The sequence below is a fragment of the Balaenoptera musculus genome, chromosome 9 (assembly GCF_009873245.2).
Source record: "Balaenoptera musculus isolate JJ_BM4_2016_0621 chromosome 9, mBalMus1.pri.v3, whole genome shotgun sequence".
In the NCBI taxonomy this organism is placed as follows: Eukaryota; Metazoa; Chordata; class Mammalia; order Artiodactyla; family Balaenopteridae; genus Balaenoptera; species Balaenoptera musculus.
The window spans coordinates 68,234,833-68,252,898 of NC_045793.1; the positions used below are offsets into that span (position 1 = coordinate 68,234,833).

Genomic DNA, 18,066 nt, shown 5'->3' on the forward strand with positions numbered 1-18,066 from the left:
AGCAGATAAAGTATCTGCAATCCCAGCCCCCTTGCCCCCTCCCTTCTCATTCTCTCCCTCCTCCCCACCCCACCCCCTCCGTCGGAGTCAAGTTTATAAACAGCAACTTTCGAACTGATCACTCACATTGGTGACCATGTAAGGCACTTGCTGGTCATAAAATCCATCCATTCTGCTGCTCTTCGCAAATCTTGGCTCAGTGTTTTATATTTTGAGCATTTAGCTGGAGATTTCCTCGGGATCTGGACTTCTATCAACCTAGAGGGGAACAAGATGGCTTTTAGGCTAAAAAAAAAAAAAAAAAAAAAAAAAAAATCATGAATGAAGCTCTTGAATTTGCATAGCTAATTACCCTCCGACAGTCCCATTCACAAAAATAACCCTCCCTACACCGCCTCCTTCACCTGGATCCAAAGAGAGCCAAGAGAGTTCACAATTTACATATTTTCGGCAGTAGCAAAAATCCGAACCAGAGGCGATGTATTTATTTACACTCTCGATGTTTCCCTGCGCGGTCGGTGTACCGGGCAGCTCTGATTCGCAAACGTGTGCAAAACTAGCAATGGCGATCAACGAGACTTGCTTTGCACCTAACGGGACTAAAGAGACGGAGACACCTCTTTCATAAGGATAGTTTTTGCAACCCACAACCATGCAATTATCTGGAGAGACATAAAAAGTTGTTGGATAGACCCACCTGAAGGCCACGCTAGGCGAACGGCTGCAAAAAATTCCCTCCAATTTTAATAAAAACATTAATTATTGCCCAGCACTTCCCCCTTGGAAGCCGAAAGCGCCTCTGACAGAGCTCAATTCGGTGGTTTTTCCTCTACTTCTCCTCCAGGGGCCTCCAATCCAAACTGATGGATCGCTGCCTCCCATTGGCTCCGCGTCTCTTTCACAAGATCGGATTTCGGGCTGTCAATCAGGAGGCTTGCTGCCCCTGCTCGTGAATCTCCCGCGCCCCTCTGCCCGTACCCGTGCTCCACCGGCTGGCGCGGTGACCACTGCCTGGAAACGCCACAGAGCAAATCGACTGCCGTCCTAACCAGCTGCTTATTGTTAAGGCGCTCGGGGACACCGAAGCCATGTGTTTCGAGTCACCAGTTCTCCTTACTGGTGTGTTTGGTCCACTAATTGGTCTGATTTCCTAAAGCACATTCGTTCGGGTCAGATATATACTCCGAAGCGCGATCCACCAAGACCGTGCCTCCTTAGTCTCCCACCACCCCTCCCTCAAGATCTCCAGCCCCTCTACTTTGAACCTGATAAGGAGCCCACCTCACACTATAGCCTCGTTCCCACTAAGTTTTTGGCCCAGGTTCTCTTCCCATTTTTCAACACCCACCATAACCATTATGGCGCATCAAAAACATTATTTTTTTAACGTCATCCTCAAGTAAATCTTTCATGGGACAGTAAAATCTATGGGGAAAGCACCTGGGAGAAGCAGAGGAATTGCTTCAGGAGTGGTTGCGTTGGAAGGGAGAACTACAGAGCGATCTAGGTGAGGGAAAGTATTTAAATAAAATTTGTCTCACGTGTGCACTGGGACAAGGTGTTTCCAGTCCCTGGTGGAGGTGGGGAGGAGCAGGGATAGGTTGGGGTGGCTCGGATATCCTAGCGACCCGCACGTTTCCTGAGCTTTTGTTATGTATACACGGAGGCGGAGGGTGTCACTTACTGTACTTGACGCTTTCACTTCCTCTCCAGCTTTTAAACAGCCAGAGCCGGGAGTTGGGGGAGAGAGGCGAGGGGCGTCGGGTTTCAAGGACAATGACTAGGACGTTAAAAAGTGAGGGCTGCAATTCTGAAACCACTTGCCCTGACCCTCCTACGGGGCTTAGAGCTGAAAAGAGTCACTTAAGAAGCCTCGGCCCAACCGGGGATGAGAGGCCTCGGGGATGGGACCAGGGACTCAGTGGTGTTGAAATTCATTTGTGATCCTGGTGGCGACCAGAGCTAGAGACCAAACGATGTTTCCGGCAGCTGTTCAGCCCTTTGGGAAACGTGCTGCAGTTCTTAATTTCTAATTGAAAGTTTCCTTCCTTAAATGAAACGTTATGGAGCCGTGTTAAACCGGAGTGTGAGCGCACAAGGCTCAATTCCGGACCCATGGAGGTCATGGGTCAAAACAATTTTTAATATTAACAAAAAAAAAACTTATTACTGGGGAAACACCCAATAACTGTGGACAGCAAGGACACGCACCGTGCGTTCCCTGAAAGTAATAAATCAGAGTCAGCCTGTCCTAAGGCGCGCACCTACAAGCATTTTGAGCGGGAACTGCACATTTACACGAGCCGGGGAGGGGTTCGGGCGCAGCCTGGCCTCGAGGCTGGCATCGTGAGGCTCTAGGGTACTTTCTGAGGGTGCAGTCAGGCGGCAAGGGTGTCCCGCCGCCCAGCACTCCCGGGATAACCCAGCCCCCGTAACCTGAGCAACAGTTTCCAAAGACCTTCTCTGCTGCCGGAGCCTGACGGGTAACGATGGTAACCGGGAGGGGGCGGAGCTTCAGACTCAGCCCCCGCGAGGTTCTCCCGGCAGCCAATAATTTACCGTCTGTTCCCAGCCCACTGTTGTTTATTGCTGACCCCGCAGCGCTCCGCTAGGGGATTGGCCGCTTTAGGAAAAGAGGCGGAGCCTCTCCCGCCCCTGCAGCCACCTTTCGGCTCCATTCACAAAATTCAGGCCTTTCTTGGTCACGTGGTTGGGGGCGTGGCGGGGCAAGGGAAATGACACAATAAAGGCCCAAGTTTTCCAAACCACAAAACTTTTTCTGCCTCGCTACCTCCTCTCTGTTCCGTCAACGAACAAATACTAGAAGATGAGGAAAAGGAGGCTTGGGTCTGGGAGCAACAAAGAGGGGGGAAAAAAATAAGTCCGAAATTAAAGGAAGACTCACAGGGAGATAATTACGGGGTACATACACTGCATATGAGAAAAGCTGCGAAAGAGGAAAGGAAGAGAATAAAGGAGTGGGGAGAAAGCCTTAAGGACAAGCTAGGAACTTAGGCTTGCTGCTTCAAGTCATTGCTTTTAGACTGTCAAAGAGTAAATGGATTTCAGTTTTCTCACAACTCTAATTTTCATTCCTACCTTAGATTTATCCCATAGTTTGTTAACTTTTTAAAGCTTCTTTCAGGCACGCTGCAGGTTTCACTGGCTGACAGTTTTAGTTTCCATTTGCCAAGACGTCACTCTTTCACAGGCCCCCAAAAGCACTACCCCTACTTCCCACCTACGCTGGACTGACCAACAGAAGCTGAGCCTTAATCCTCGGATTTGACTACGTATTGCAGGGGCTCCATATTTTCCCTTTGGATTCTTTAAACGAACTCAGCTTTTCTAACTATTTGATCTTAACAGTAATTGAATATGATGATATGTGACTAAGCAGACAAGCCAGTCTCGCTACAGCTCAGTTTTGTTGAAACAGCACACAGTTTCGAGATTAATGTTTCCCTCTAGCAAGTGGACTGTGGGACCATGCTCCCTCCTCCCTCCCACTTTCTCTTCTGCCCTTTCTCTTTCTGTCCTTTTTGTGCCGTGATACTTAGACACTAGCTTGTAGTTTGGCTGCTGTTTATCTTCTCTGCTTGGCGCCGGGAAAAACCAGTAGACCTAGTGGCTGAAAGCATTGGAAGGGCTAAAAATTCGTTTTTCAGAAATTGTTACCATTGTGGAAAATGTCTACAGAGGCAGCTGTTCTATCCACAGAGAGGAACATCAAAAGTTGCACAGAGTTTCCACTACTTTTGAAAGTGAGTCTTTAAAAATCAGCTTAGTAAACGCTAGTCCTTCTTGAATGGAAAATTTCATTTTGGCAGGATTTCAGGCATAGAATGGCAGAGCAGAGGCCAAGAGGCTTTGACATTTATTTACTTGTATTTTGAAATTCCATTTGGGTTTTGAAATTAGAGCTCTTGAGAGAAAGCCCACCTTCCCCCCTCCGCCCCCCATAAAAATCCATTTCTGAGTTTGGAAAGTTTTTAGATTGCATAAAAAGCTATTTAAATCTTTATAGTTCCTTTGCTGTTATTTAATAAAATAAAATTCATTAGTGGCTTTTCTGCAGTTAACTTATTATAGCATTATACTGAAAATGCCTGATGTTAAAGCACATTTCTAAAAGCAGCAGAAAGAAACTAAAATGGTACTGATAGTTTGAAATGGTTAATATGATTAGAATTAAATGGAATTTGTTCAAATTGGGTTGATTATTAAGTAAAATAGTAACCTGTATAATTTTTTTAATTCTTTATAAGCAAACTGTTAATGGCCTAGTTTGCACAGAGCTACATCAAATAGATAAGGAAAAGATAGACCATTAAATAGACAAGTGGGCATAGGAATGAACAGGTGAATATAATTTTAAAGGAAAACTTAGAAACCTGCCAGAATAGTGAAAGATAATGAGTGGCTATAGTGGGCTCCCTGTGGGAAGAGAAGCAGGGATTTGAGAGGAGGGTAGACCCTAGGAAGAAGGTAAGGGTATCAAGAAAATTGACACTGTGTACAAGGTGTTAGCTCCCACTCTAACCCTGCCATTCTCAGCACGAGGATACCTCCAATATTCCCTTGTAGAGGAAATGTGATTTAAAAAATTGTTAACTGCATTGGAAGTCAAGACATTATTCATTAAAAAAATTAAAAACATCTTTATCCCATCAAGTTGGAAAAAAATTCTAATGTCCAGGGATGTTAGTGTTGGGATAAGGGCACTCACATGTATTGCTGGTTGGAATGTGACTTTCTGCAACCTTTATAAAGCAAGTATCTACTAGACCCTAAAATGTCTAAAGTAAGTATGAAGTCAGTATCTACTAGACCCTAAAATGTACAGTATCTATTAGACCTTAATTAGACCCAATAATCCTGATTTGGGAAATCTATTCTATAAAAATAAAAGCAATGTGCATAAGGACATTTAATGAAGTATTATGTATAGAGGGGGAAATTTAGAAGCAACTTCAATACCCACCAATAAGGACATGGTTTTTAACATAGTATGATCATTTCATACTTTGGAATTCAATTATGGTGCTTATATAGCTGTTAAAAAGTATGCTGTGTTCTTGGTTCTCAAACTTGAGATTACTTAAGAAACTCCTTGTTAAAAATTCAGATTCCTGGGTGGACCCATAGAGTTTCCGATTCAGTAGACCTGAACTTGGGCCCAGCAAGCACATCACATGAAAATTCTGTTGCAGAGGATTTTGTTGTAGTTGGCCTCTGAATCTTTCTGGGGAAACCCTGGGTTGGACCTCTACCAGAAATCCAAAGGGAGACCTGCAATGTTTACTAGTTTGGACATGTTTTGCTTGACCCACATAATGCTGACATGCTTGGACATTTCATCATCAACATGTAAAATTTCGATTTCCACTACTGCTTGACAAATCAGAGAATATGATAACACTGAGACCAAATTCCCAAATAGCAACCATCAGCTGGAGCTTGTGAAGCTCTTGTGAAGGAGCATGGGTTTCAGTTTTGCCATGGTCCACACTCTTCCCTAATCCCTGTTTTTCTTATTTATGTTATGTTATTTATGTTACCCACCTGACCCCTGTAAGCATTTGCATGTGTCAATCCCGAATTACATGTGACATAGCATGTTAATAAAAGCAAGGGAAAGAATATAGAGTATCATATATTCTGTTTTTGTACAAAAGAAAAAATAGTGTGCATAAAGGTGCCTGTATACACATATAGGAGACATATGTGTATATATACCTATACACCAGTGTTTCTCAACATTTTTTCATTACTGCCCCCCAAAGAGCCTTTGTGGACATTTTTTATTTCTGATTGTCCCCCTCCCATTAAATTTTAATACTACAGATATACTGTATACCTGTTTATATCCTGTAATCCTTTGGAAGGTCACAAATTAGTGTAATATCTAACATCTATCCCTCCAAGAACCAATTTTCAACACTTGGGGGCAATATCACCCCCACTGAGAATGTATAATATATACCTTTATTTTCTCTTTCTATAGGTAGTGTATTTAGCTAAAAATATTGATTTTTATCATTCCAAAAGAATACACATCCATCTCTTATTATTAGTTACAGGTACCTCTAGTAGGTCTGATTGGAGGTGTGAGGTAAAAGATAATCATAGGGGGCTTCCCTGGTGGCGCAGTGGTTAAGAATCTGCCTGCCAATGCAAGGGACACGGGTTCGAGCCCTGGCCCGGGAAGATCCCACATGCCATGGAGCAACTAAGCCCGTGTGCCACAACTACTGAGCCTGTGCTCTAGAGCCCGCAAGCCACAACTACTGAGCCCACGTGCCACAAGTACTGAAGCCTGCATGCCTACAGCCCGTGCTCCACAGCAAGAGAAGCCACCGCAATGAAGAGTAGCCGCTGCTCGCCGCAACTAGACAAAAGCCCACGCGCAGCAACGAAGACCCAACGGAGCCAAAAAAAAAAAAAAAAAAAAAACCAAACAAATAAAGAAATTTATAAAAAAAAGATAATCATATTTTTTTAGCACGTGGAATGGTTTGTTGCAACATGCATGTATCATAGTCATTTTTTAATCCATTTAAGGGGTGAACACATGTGTTAACTCTAACACAGTTTAGAGTTAATTTTGTAAGAACCATAGAAATTTTCATTTATAGAATAACAATATATCTAGATAGTCATGGATCTTAACTTTGAGTGATTTGTAAATTTTAGAATAAATAATGAACAAGGAACAAAACAAATCTTTTACCTTTCTTTGGAAAGAGGACTACTTGCATTTGAAGGCATGGCATTGGTAACATTAAACAGTAAGACATCAGTGGAGTTCACCAATCTCTACCCTTGTAGTTGTTTTCTGGACCACTGTGAGAGATGCAGGTTTGGTGGAGGTGCTTTCCTCATGTAAAAGACAGGTTAGTAACAAAGGGAAAAAATGATTCTAAAAGTCCACTTTAGAAATGGAATTTTATTCTCCTGGAACACAACTTGATTTAGAACAATCTAAATCACTAACAATAAAGTTAATCTTTTATGTGTATCACACATTGCGAGGACTATTTCCAGGCTGGCTTCCCAAAGTACCTCCTCTGGGTGGTCCTCCTGGAAATAGTTTGTTTTCCTCAGTTCTGAATCCCAAGGTAGCTTCAGAAGAATTTCTTCTTGTGGCTTCTCAGAGCTGGCATTTTTTCATAGCTCTAAATTCTGTGTAAATGTTAATAACTGTCCTTCATTCAATACTTAGGACCTGATTACAAGTATCTTAGCCACTGGCATATAGAAGGTGTTTAATGCTTGTTGTAGGATGAATGAATCAGTGAATGGATAGCCTACTACTGAACTGCCTCACTCTACAAATATAAACACATTTCAAATATTTTTTTTTTTTTAAATTTTATTTATTTATTTATGGCTGTGTTGGGTCTTCGTTTCTGTGCGACGGCTTTCTCTAGTTGCGGCAAGTGGGGGCCACTCTTCATCGCGGTGCGCGGGCCTCTCACTATCGCGGCCTCTCTTGTTGCGGAGCACAGGCTCCAGACGCACAGGCTCAGTAGTTGTGGCTCACGGGCCTAGTTGCTCCGCGGCATGTGGGATCTTCCCAGACCAGGGCTTGAACCCGTGTCCACTGCATTGGCAGGCAGATTCTCAACCACTGCGCCACCAGGGAAGCCCCCACATTTCAAATATTAACTAAGCAATGTTGTAGGCAATGACTGTTCTGAAAACAAATAAAAATTTGCTGGACAACTGAAAAGGGCCGATTTACCTGAGTACAAATGGCTTTTTGATAAAAGTTTGCTCTTAAATTATTATCGAAAGAAAATTAAAAGCTGCATTGAGCTAAATATATTTCTCCTATGTATAGGTTTCTTTCATTTTTTTTTGACACAGAAAAACATTCTTTGTGATTTCTAAGGATCTGATATTTGTGACCGACAGCAAAGTATCTGAAGTATATAATTCAGAATCATAACTTGTACTAATGTAACCTTTCTTTCTTTTTTAAATGTATTACATGAAGGGTTTGTAATAGATGCCCTTGAGATCCCTTATGAAAGAAGTCCCCTGATCTTATTTTTAGTCAATGGCTGTGTTAAAGTCACTCAGAAGAAAAAAAAACAGTGGTGTAGTGGAAAGAGGATTTGGTATCAGACGGTCATGGATTTGAATGCCGGTCCAACACAGGCTAAATTGTGTCATGTCTCTGAGTCTCAGTTTCCACATCTATATAATGGATATAAAACCTCTTTTCCAAAATTGCTGTGAGGAAGAAATGAGCTAAAGTATGTAAATTGCCTCGCAGAGTTGGTACTCATAGAAGTTGCCTTTCTTGTCCTGTGTGTTAGAGCTTTTCTCTGACATAAGACAAAAGATTTTTCCTCTCTGGGTCAGTCCTCCTTGGCCTGATGTCACAGATATATCCCTGTGACCTTCCAGATGACTTTTAGAACTGTCCTTAATACCTAAGAACCGTCAGCCTGACTTCCTGCCCATGTTTAAAATAATTTTCTAGCTTCCCATCAATGTGGAGGTCAATTCCTGGTCTCCAATACTTATCCTGCTCAGGCAGGGGACTGACACATCAGATTCCTCTCCCTGGTCTCTAGTGATCAGCCAACGTGACGCCTGACACCACATGCCAATTATCTTGCAGTTAAGGTCTCCTTGCTGAGTTCAAAAACTCTAGCATAGTAGTTGAAGGAGAGAGAAAATGTTGCTTGACGGCAGTGCACAGCAGAGGAATTAGTCTCAAGAAAGTAAAACAGAAAAGTTGTCCAAACAGAGCAGTTTCTGCAAAGGGGGCAAAAGAACAGCCTCGTATCCATCACTTCCTTAATACCTAGAAAGTCTTCCCTGAATGAGGGTCACCAATGATCCTTAAGTCAGTTTCTTGGTATTTGAAGAACAATGTGTCTTTGAACTTTGTAATAGTGATTTCACTTCTTTGTGATCTTCCTGAATTCTCTTTTATATTTAAAATGTTCCTTTTGTCCTGAATTTCTTCTCAAGTTTAAAAATAGCCCTTTGACTACAGGCATTTCATGTGAGCACATCAAAGAAAGCTACAAATCTTCTTTGGATCTGTATGACACACTCTAAATACAACTCAGGTTTTTATTCTTGGTTCACTTTTATATTCTAAATTGAAATTACTCCCTGTTTCTCTTGTGTCAAATAATATCAATGCTCATAAGTTTATCAAATATATCTTGGAGCAACACGGTCCATCCAGAAAAATAAGTTATTTATGATGAGAGTCTTACCTTTGTTAGGAAAGATTTGTATCTGACACTCTTGACATCATTTGAGTCCATAAAGGAAGGCATTATCAGAAAGGCATTCAGGAAGCAGGTATGTATATGGATGAGACCTAAAAATAATTTTGCATTCAGAGTTAAAACAAAGATATTCTTTCCTATACATATACATATTCTCACACCCACTCCTACTGAAATATCAGAATTCTTAAAATAATAAGTGTTATCAGTTAAAACAGAGGAAAAGGCCATGACATTCATTATCAATAGCTCTTGCTATTTGACTCATTCGTGACGTAATGCGAGATATCCGTTCTTGGTTTCTAGATAATTCAGTCTTAGAGCTCAAAGGGGCATCAGTAGCTCATCAAGTTTGTCATCAATGCCATCACTACTCTTCTTATTTTCCAACACATAGAGCCATACTTATTTAGAGCTTGTCGATTCTTACTTAAGCCTTCCATATCTGATCACTGATCAAGAACACTCTAGATCACTGTCTCTCAAATTATCTGCAGTGAAAGACCAGCATTAGTGATCCATCACTGAGTTACAAACTATCTCCAAATTTAACGGCTTAAGTTAATCCACATTTATTATCTCACTATTTCTGTGAATCACGAATCTAAGAGAAACCTAGCTGGGTGTTTCTGGCTCAGGGTGTCTCCCGGAGCTGTAGTCAAGCTGCGATTTGGAGCTAGGAATTCTGCTGCCAAGCTCACTTATGTGGTGGCTGGTGGTCTCAGTTCCTTGGGACTATTGGCCACATAGCTCAGTTTTTCACCATGTGTGTTTCTCCATAGGGCTGCAGATGACAAGGCTTTCAAGTACCAATAATCCACGAGAGACAGCTCAAGATGGAAATCAGTCTTTTACCACCTAATCTCGGAAGTGACAAACCATCAGTTCTGCCATAGACTATTGGTCATACAGACTAATACAATGTGAGAGGGAGACGGCACAAAGGTGTGACTATTAGGAAGCTGGGATCACTGGTGACAATCTTAGAGGCTGACTATAAGAACTCTTTTCTTTTCAAATGTCCAATCTATCACAGATTGAACACAGATTTACTTGCCATTCTAATTTATGCAAAATGCCTTCCACAATTAGACCCAAGACTCCAAGAGAACAGGGACTTCGTCTTACTCATGGCTGTATTCCTATCACCTCAGTCATCTCTGAGGGATGACTGTTAAAAGACTTATTAAACACATCCTCTTGTTAAAGATGCGTGTATGGACTGAATGTTTGCGTCTTCCCTCCCCAAATTCTTATGTTGAAGCTCTAACCCCCAATCTGATGGTATTGGGAGGTAATTAGGGTTAGATTAGTTCATGAGGGTAGGGCCCTCACGATGGGTTTAGTGGCCTCATAAGAAGAAGAAGAAGGAAAAGAGGAACTCTCATGATCTCTCTCTCTCTCTCAAATCCCTTCCCTCCCTCCCGCTTCCTCCTACCCTCCTTCTCTCCCCCTCCCTCCCTCCCTCCCTCTCCACTCACAGCTTCTTGAGCACATAGTGAAAAGCCAAGCCAGGAAGAGAGCTCTCACCAGAACATGACCACGCTGGCACCCAGATCCTGGATTTCCAATCTTCACAACTGTGAGAAAATAAATTTCCATTGTTAAGCCAGTCTGTGGTATTTTGTTGTGGCAGCCCGAGAAAACCAAGAGCCAAAGGAAATCAAGAACTTGAAATTACAACACCATTTAGGGATTTAACTCTTCAGGATTGGGATTTGCTTAGTAATAGCTAAACTAAATCCCTTATGCTGAAGTGGAAACTTATTTCTTCTTATTAAATTCTCTGTTCAGCAAATGGAGAAGTGCAGCTGCTACCAGCAGGTCTCAGCACTCATCATCACAGCATAGCAGGCACTGTGTTATATGAGGAAGACACAAACAACATGGCACCCCCAATAGATGAAAAGCATAAGCTAGAAGGAGAGATATCCCAGTCAAGCAGCCATTTAGAGGGGCCCTCTGTGACTCACCCCATGTTTCCCCTAACTCACTGTTTCTCCGGCATATTAATCTGCTTTATTCATCATAGGAGTTAGCTTGTTTAAAATATTCCCACTTGTTTACATATATGCCCTGGTTTCTGTTTGTTCCCTGACTCTTCCTTCCCCACTACAAGATGTAAGCTCCAGGAAAGTTGGGTGGATCCTGGTGGTCTTGTTGATTATTTTATTTACAAGCCTGCCTGGAATTGTACTTAGCTCAAAGCATTCACCAAATACACACTGAATGAATACAGTTAACTAGAGGTACATTCAAGGCAAGATGGGATCTATTACGCTTTTCAAAAATCCTGTCTCAAACTGTCCGTGACAAGGCCTAAAATTCTATTTTGTTCGTTTACGCTTTCACCTAAGTTCTGGCCTTTCAATATTTTGATCATTGTTTTTTCCCTTCACTGCCTCCTCTTCTTCCAGCTTTTTAAGCTGTGGAGCCACAGTACAAGCACAATATTCTTGTGTCTGTTCAGTGATTCTACTTCATCTTTGGATCACCTAATTTAGTTTGGAATGAAGTGACATCAATGGGAGTTTTGCATGAATAAGGGCTGAAGATGAATCTGTTCAAATTAAATGGAAATTAAAGAGATGTTTTCAAGGGCATTTGTTCTAAAAATTGATCTGCTTTATAATTAGTCTCATGTAAAATTATTTTTCAGTAGTCATGGAAATTGCCAGGTAGCCCACTAACGCAAGATGAGTAAATTTACCATTACCTAGGAACTTATAAAACTGGGATGGGAAAGGATTTTTTTTAATCAGAATTTTTTTTGGTTAATATTTAACTGTTTATTTGTGAAAAAAAACATTGAGTTCTGCTCTGTGCTAAGCTATGCACTGGACATATTATATACTGCATGATTTCTCTCACTAGATCTTCAGAACAATACTGCAACAGTGGTACTGGTGTCCCATTTTACAGTCTAGGAAACTGATAAAAAAAAAGTAAAAGGAATCACCCGAAGTCACAGAGCCATCAAGTTGGAGGAACAGAGCTGCAAACTTCAGCTCATATGACTCCCAGGCACCTCAAGACCATGAATAATTGGCTGCTGAATAATTGCTCAAGTCTAGTCTACACTTTCTAATGTGTAGTCGGGACAAATGTGACTACACAATAAACAGAACAGAGTTTCCCAAAGTTTTTCTTGAGGGAAGGACTTGATCTTGAAATACTAATAGATATCTGGAGAGGAAAAAGTTGCCAGGGTAGGTTTGAAAGTTTGAGAAATGCTGAGGGGAACACAATTAAATCAATTTAAGACAAAACAAAAGAACGCAAATAACCCTTTGGCACTTATCAGAACCTTCAACGCACTAATGCTCTGGGTGAATTAAATCTCCATGGTGGTGGTTTAGAGCCTCCTAGAGATGGGGAAGGTGGGGACCTGGATTGAGACAGTACAATAAAATTTCCAGAAGTAGTTGATCATCTAACATTTTTCCCTCCTAGAACATTTTTAGGACTAAAGCCCTATGGGTTACAGTTTGTAAAATACTTGCTTAAATTATTAGAGCAAAAAAAAAGCATCAATTCTGAAGGAGTTTACAATGAGGGCTGCTAATTATACTGATTCAATATTACCACGTGAACACAAAAGATGCCCTTTTCGAATGCTCCTACACTGTCGGTGGGAATGTAAATTGGTACAGCCACTATGGAGAACAGTATGGAGGTTCCTTAAAAAACTAAAAATAGAGCTACCATATGATCCAGCAATCCTACTCCTGGGCATACATCCGGAGAAAAACATGGTTCAAAAGGATACATGCACCCCAATGTTCACTGCATTGTTTACAATCGCCAAGACATGGAAGCAACCTAAATGTCCATCAACAGAAGAATGGATAAAGAAGATGTGGTACATATATACAAGGGAATATTACTCAGCCACTAAAAAGAATGAAATAATGACATTTGCAGCAACATGGATGGACCTGGAGATCATCATACTAAGTGAAGTAAGTCAGACAGACAAAGACAAATATCACTGATATCACTTACATGCAGAATCTAAAATTTAAAAAATGATACAAATGAACTTATTTATGAAAGAGAAACAGGCTCACACACTTAGAGAATGAACTTGTTTGACTTGAGTCCTAGGCTTTGTGAAATTGACCTCAGCTACCTTTTATTGTGTCTACTTTTCCTTGTGATTGTCAGTATGGGTTTAAAAGTAATAAGTGATATTTGCATGAAAAGGATGATTCTTATTTCTTAATTTGTTTTGGCTGGGAAAAGATAATGGCATGCCATTGCCTGGGAAATATGAAGGATGCTAAATAATAGGCAGATAACTATTGGGGAAAGTTATTTCTACAACAAAACTTAAGAGTGTTTGACTGTGAACTTTATTTTTTAATGAGAGGCAGCATAGCACAATGGTTAAGAACATGGCTAGATTTGACTTCTGTGAACCCTGAATATCTTTGCTTTCATGGGCTCCTTCCTCCATTAAAAATTAATAGTAAAACTATATAATTATATTGTTATATTTTAAGACTGTCTTGGCATAAGAAATCTGAAATTATATATTCAGTGTTATGATATTAGTTACATTATACACTCGATATTATACTTATTATCTACTTGTTATTATTAAATTCATTTTTTGCTTCTGATTTTAAAAGAAACTTAAATTGAAACATTTTTTATGGTCCTCTAAAATATGGTAGGCCCTTGGCTCTATGTCTATGTGCCTAATGAGAAGTCAGCCCTGCTTAAGAATGTAGGTTCTGAAGCCAGACTGCCATGTTGCAAATCCTAGCTTTTCTACTTAGCAGCTGTGTGACCTTGGGCAAGTTATTTTACTTTTCTGTGCCTTTATTTGTTCTTCTGCAAAATGGGGATAATTAAATACCTCCATCGCAGAGTTGATAAAAGGAATTATCTCTTGTCAAGCGCTTAGATCAATGCTTGGCACATTCACTTTCTAGTAGGTTATACCAATTTATTTTATCAAATTAAAAATAGCTGATATTGGCGTTGAAGTTCTTCTGAATAGAAACAGGCTCCTCCTTGCCCAGGAAAACAAATAATAATAAAGAAATGTGTTGCATTCAGCTGAGAGAAGATGGGAGAGGAGGTGGACATTGAGAAGGATGAATTCCTGGGGCTACGTTGCCTGATTCCAAACTTGCTTCAGCCATTTAATAGCTGTGTGATCCTGGGCAGGTTTCTTAATCTCTCTAAGCCCTATTTCCACATTTTTGAAATGCGGATAAAAATAGCATCCAGTTTATAAGGTTTTTGTTAATTGAAATGACCAGTTTATGATACACTTATAATAACAGCTACATACTATCAACAATTATTTTTATTTCGTAACTTCCTACCAGCTGTTTTGCACTTTAGTTCTCCCTTATTACTACCACCTCTCCTTGGAATCCAGAGTCTTGGCCTCAACTCTATGGAGTGACAGCTGTAGCTGTAGTTGGGGAGCCCAGAGTAGCCTCCTTGATCCGAAGTGTGTAAGGAACTATGAAACTAAGGAAATCCTACAGTATAAATACAAATTTTTTATCATTAAAAAATTCTTTCTCTCCATTTTCTCACCGATCTCCACAAGCACACATCCTTTCTTGATTTGTATTATCAATTTAGCCATTACTAAAATACAAAAGTGGTGGAGTGTGGGGAATGAGGATCTAAGAGAGAAATATTAAGTGTAACTTCCAATGACATTTGCTGTATACATCATTGGTTCTAAAGAAAATCTCTGATATATGATCATTACCAAGAATGGCTGAAGTGACGTTTAAATGCAAGCTAATCAATCTTTTCAGGGCAAAATTATATTTGGGGACAAAAATACATGTGATGGCCTATGTAAGTGTGGGACCCTTGTCAAGTATGAGTCCCCTCTTGTCTAAGGACAGAACTACTTGGATGCTTCATAAGTCTCTTCTATTCCCTTCTATTCTCCCACACTTTTAAGAATGAAATGGCGTAGGACGCGTATGTATATTTGGTATTCATAACCTCATTCTAATGGTTGGCTTATGTTCAACAAAAGTCTTTAATTCAATGAAATGGCATATCTTTAATGGAAGAATAACAAAGAAGGGCAATTTGCATTTCCTGTTTGGTAAAGTGAATGCAATATATAGAATTTAGGAAGTGACTGCTAATATTGTCAGGAGGTAGTTATATACTATTACAAAAGATGGTTTTCCAAATAATATCATACATACAGACATAATTTTTAAGTCTTTAAAAAAAAGAGTTGTGAAGTTTACTTATTTTTTTTTAAATTTTTTGACATGGACCATTTTTAAAGTCCTTATTGAATTTGTGACAATATTGCTTCTGTTTCATGTTTTGTTTTTTTGACCCCAAGGCATGTGGGATCTTAGCTCCCCAACCAGGGATCGAACCTTCACCCCTGCATTGGAAGGCGAATTCTTAACCACTGGACTGCCAGGGCAGTCCCCATGAGGTGAGAATTTTAAATCAGACATTGAAAATATGGGTACTTTAGGGTAAGTCTATGTGTGCATAGATAAATATATAAATATAAAGACATTTTTTAAATATGGGGAGAAAGAAAAATATTTGTGACATTTGTCTATTCATACAAGTTTCTACAATTTGACTGCTTAACTTTTTTTCTGTGGGTTAAAGAAACCAAAGATATGATTTCTTTGCTGTTTAGATGTAAAAATTTTATAGACACTTCACAAGACAGACTGCATTCCCCCCACCCCACCCCCATATTATCTATTTTGTGTTAGCTATTCGTAGAATTTTCCTTTAGGGAATGGGCAAAAACTCACCTTATTGGCTAAATATTCTTGTAATTCAGTAAGTACAAAGTATAGCCAGAAAGTTTTACTGCGAGACTTAATCTAACTTTATTTCTTTTCATCCAATGAAAGATAAATGGCTTACGATTCTTTTTTTTTTTTTTTTTAACGGAAGTATTGTTGCTGTACAACATTTTTGTGGATTTTCCATTGAAAATTTCAGCAGTTCTGTTGATGTCACATGCTAACTGAAGTCCACATTGATTGCTCTTGATTTCTCGGAGTCTTATATTTTGGTCCTGATACATGAAAGGGGCTCCAGAATGTCTTAATGGGAGGATTTGAGACAACAACCAGACAATAATCTTTCCTGGCTGAGAGGAAGGGCAGTGGAACATGCAGCTGCATTTGCCTCACAAGCTTACTGTTCTTACATAGATTTTATTTAAGGTGTCTTCGGACACTGATCTTCAACTCAGATAGAAAGACAAGAAAAAAAAGGCCATAGTCAATATTAGAGCTATGTTAATTTAAATGTCTTTATTAGTTATATATTTTTCAAAAAAATGACTCGTTGGGTAGCTATTAAGGTACTAGAACTGATAAATGTGTACAGGGTCCTTTGCAATAAAACTGCCTATGACTTGAAAAAAAATTCTTTATGTTCTAGATTTAACATCACCTCCTCCATAACTTTTGGAACTCAATTATGCCTCTGCTTCAGTTTTCCCAACTATAAAATGGAATTACTACCTTTCTCTGCTTTCTTTCCTGCCCTCAAATCCTGTGGACGCCTCTGAGTATTGAGTTCAAATGAATGCCCTTGTTTTAGTCTCGTTAAAGTATTGCAAACAATTCCCATTGATAAAGGCTAATGTACAAAAAATATGTATGCATATTGTGGTTGTGTCATTATTGAGCTGATTTCCAGCAAACATTCTAGACCTTTCAATTCAAAAGAATGCTGGCGCTTTGATATTTTGGCTCTTTGGTTAGCAGTGGGCACATGCCTAACAGATGCTTCTAGAAAAGGGCATTTCTTGAAGAAAATCATAAATAAGGCAAATATACATTCCTTATATTTAGTGAATTGAATACAATATATAGACTAAAGGATGATGTTTATTTCAAAGACACCGCCATCACCTAAAACACTTTCAGATTTCATTCTTTGTTGCTGGTATCAATGCTAGCAGCATATTCTTATTGAATAATTTTAACATAAGGGAGTCTTTGAGTATGGATTTTCTTTGAAACAACTAAAACCTTTTGGAGCGCATCTTGTGAATAAAACGAAGTGGGTAATGTTGCTTTTGTTCAAACACTGATGTGAGTTTAACGTACTAGTATTGAGACTCACTCTGTTGTGTAACTCAGATGGACTCAGAAGACAATAAGAAAAGGGAATTCCAAAAGTGTTAGCTGATGAGAGAATCATTGTAGTGACTCCTTTAACTTTCAACATTAATACATGAATGGCAGTTAAGATGGCAGTTCTCAGGATATTTGGCTAAAGGCCAGGGAAACAAAGTATTTGGAAAAAATTACCATTATAATAGAAAATTCGAGTTGGCTGAAGCTTTGGAGCCTCTCATCACAATCTTTTTCACTTACAGAGGACACTTTTGAGAATCAGAAGAGTTAAGCAATTTAACCAAGTCCGCAGATGTAAAATCAGAAACTGGGACTAGAGTTAGGATACTTGACACACAGTAGAGTTTTTTTTCGCACCACTGCATCATGAATGGTGACAAGTTCACTGGGCTGTCTCTCAAAATAACAAAGCTTTGTAGAGGCAAATCTCTTGAATGTGTAGTGATGTACACAGATAAGGGCTAAAGAATGCTGTATTTTTTTTATGTTAGGTCTCACCCCTTGAGTTTGTAAAAACAAATTTGAGAGCTTTAAATTTTTCTGTGCATTGAAGAGTCCTAGAGAGTTTTTACCTACGAGGATGCATTCTAACAAACAGAACACTACTTTCATTCTACTGGAACATATATGTTTATTTGATATATATAGTTTGAACTTTGCCTTTTGATGTTTGTAGCAGAGGA

At 39.7% G+C, this 18,066-nt stretch overlaps 1 protein-coding gene across 4 annotated transcripts in view; it reads right to left on the reverse strand.

Annotated features, from left to right (window-relative positions):
* The window catches only part of ETV1 (ETS variant transcription factor 1), a 95,639-nt gene extending 94,689 nt beyond the window's left edge, over nt 1-950 (reverse strand). Inside the window, exons 1-3 of one of the 4 annotated variants that reach the window (XM_036863919.1) lie at nt 698-950; nt 405-599; nt 127-258 (exon numbers count right to left, since the gene is read on the reverse strand). In XM_036863919.1, the coding sequence (XP_036719814.1) occupies nt 127-171 (45 nt within the window). In that variant the 5' untranslated portion in view covers nt 172-258; nt 405-599; nt 698-950. Of the gene's footprint in view, nt 1-126; nt 286-404; nt 600-697 lie in introns of all 4 variants that reach the window. The other 3 variants (XM_036863920.1, XM_036863922.1, XM_036863921.1) reach the window with 3 other exon arrangements.
* Between the last annotated feature and the right edge of the window lie 17,116 nt (nt 951-18,066).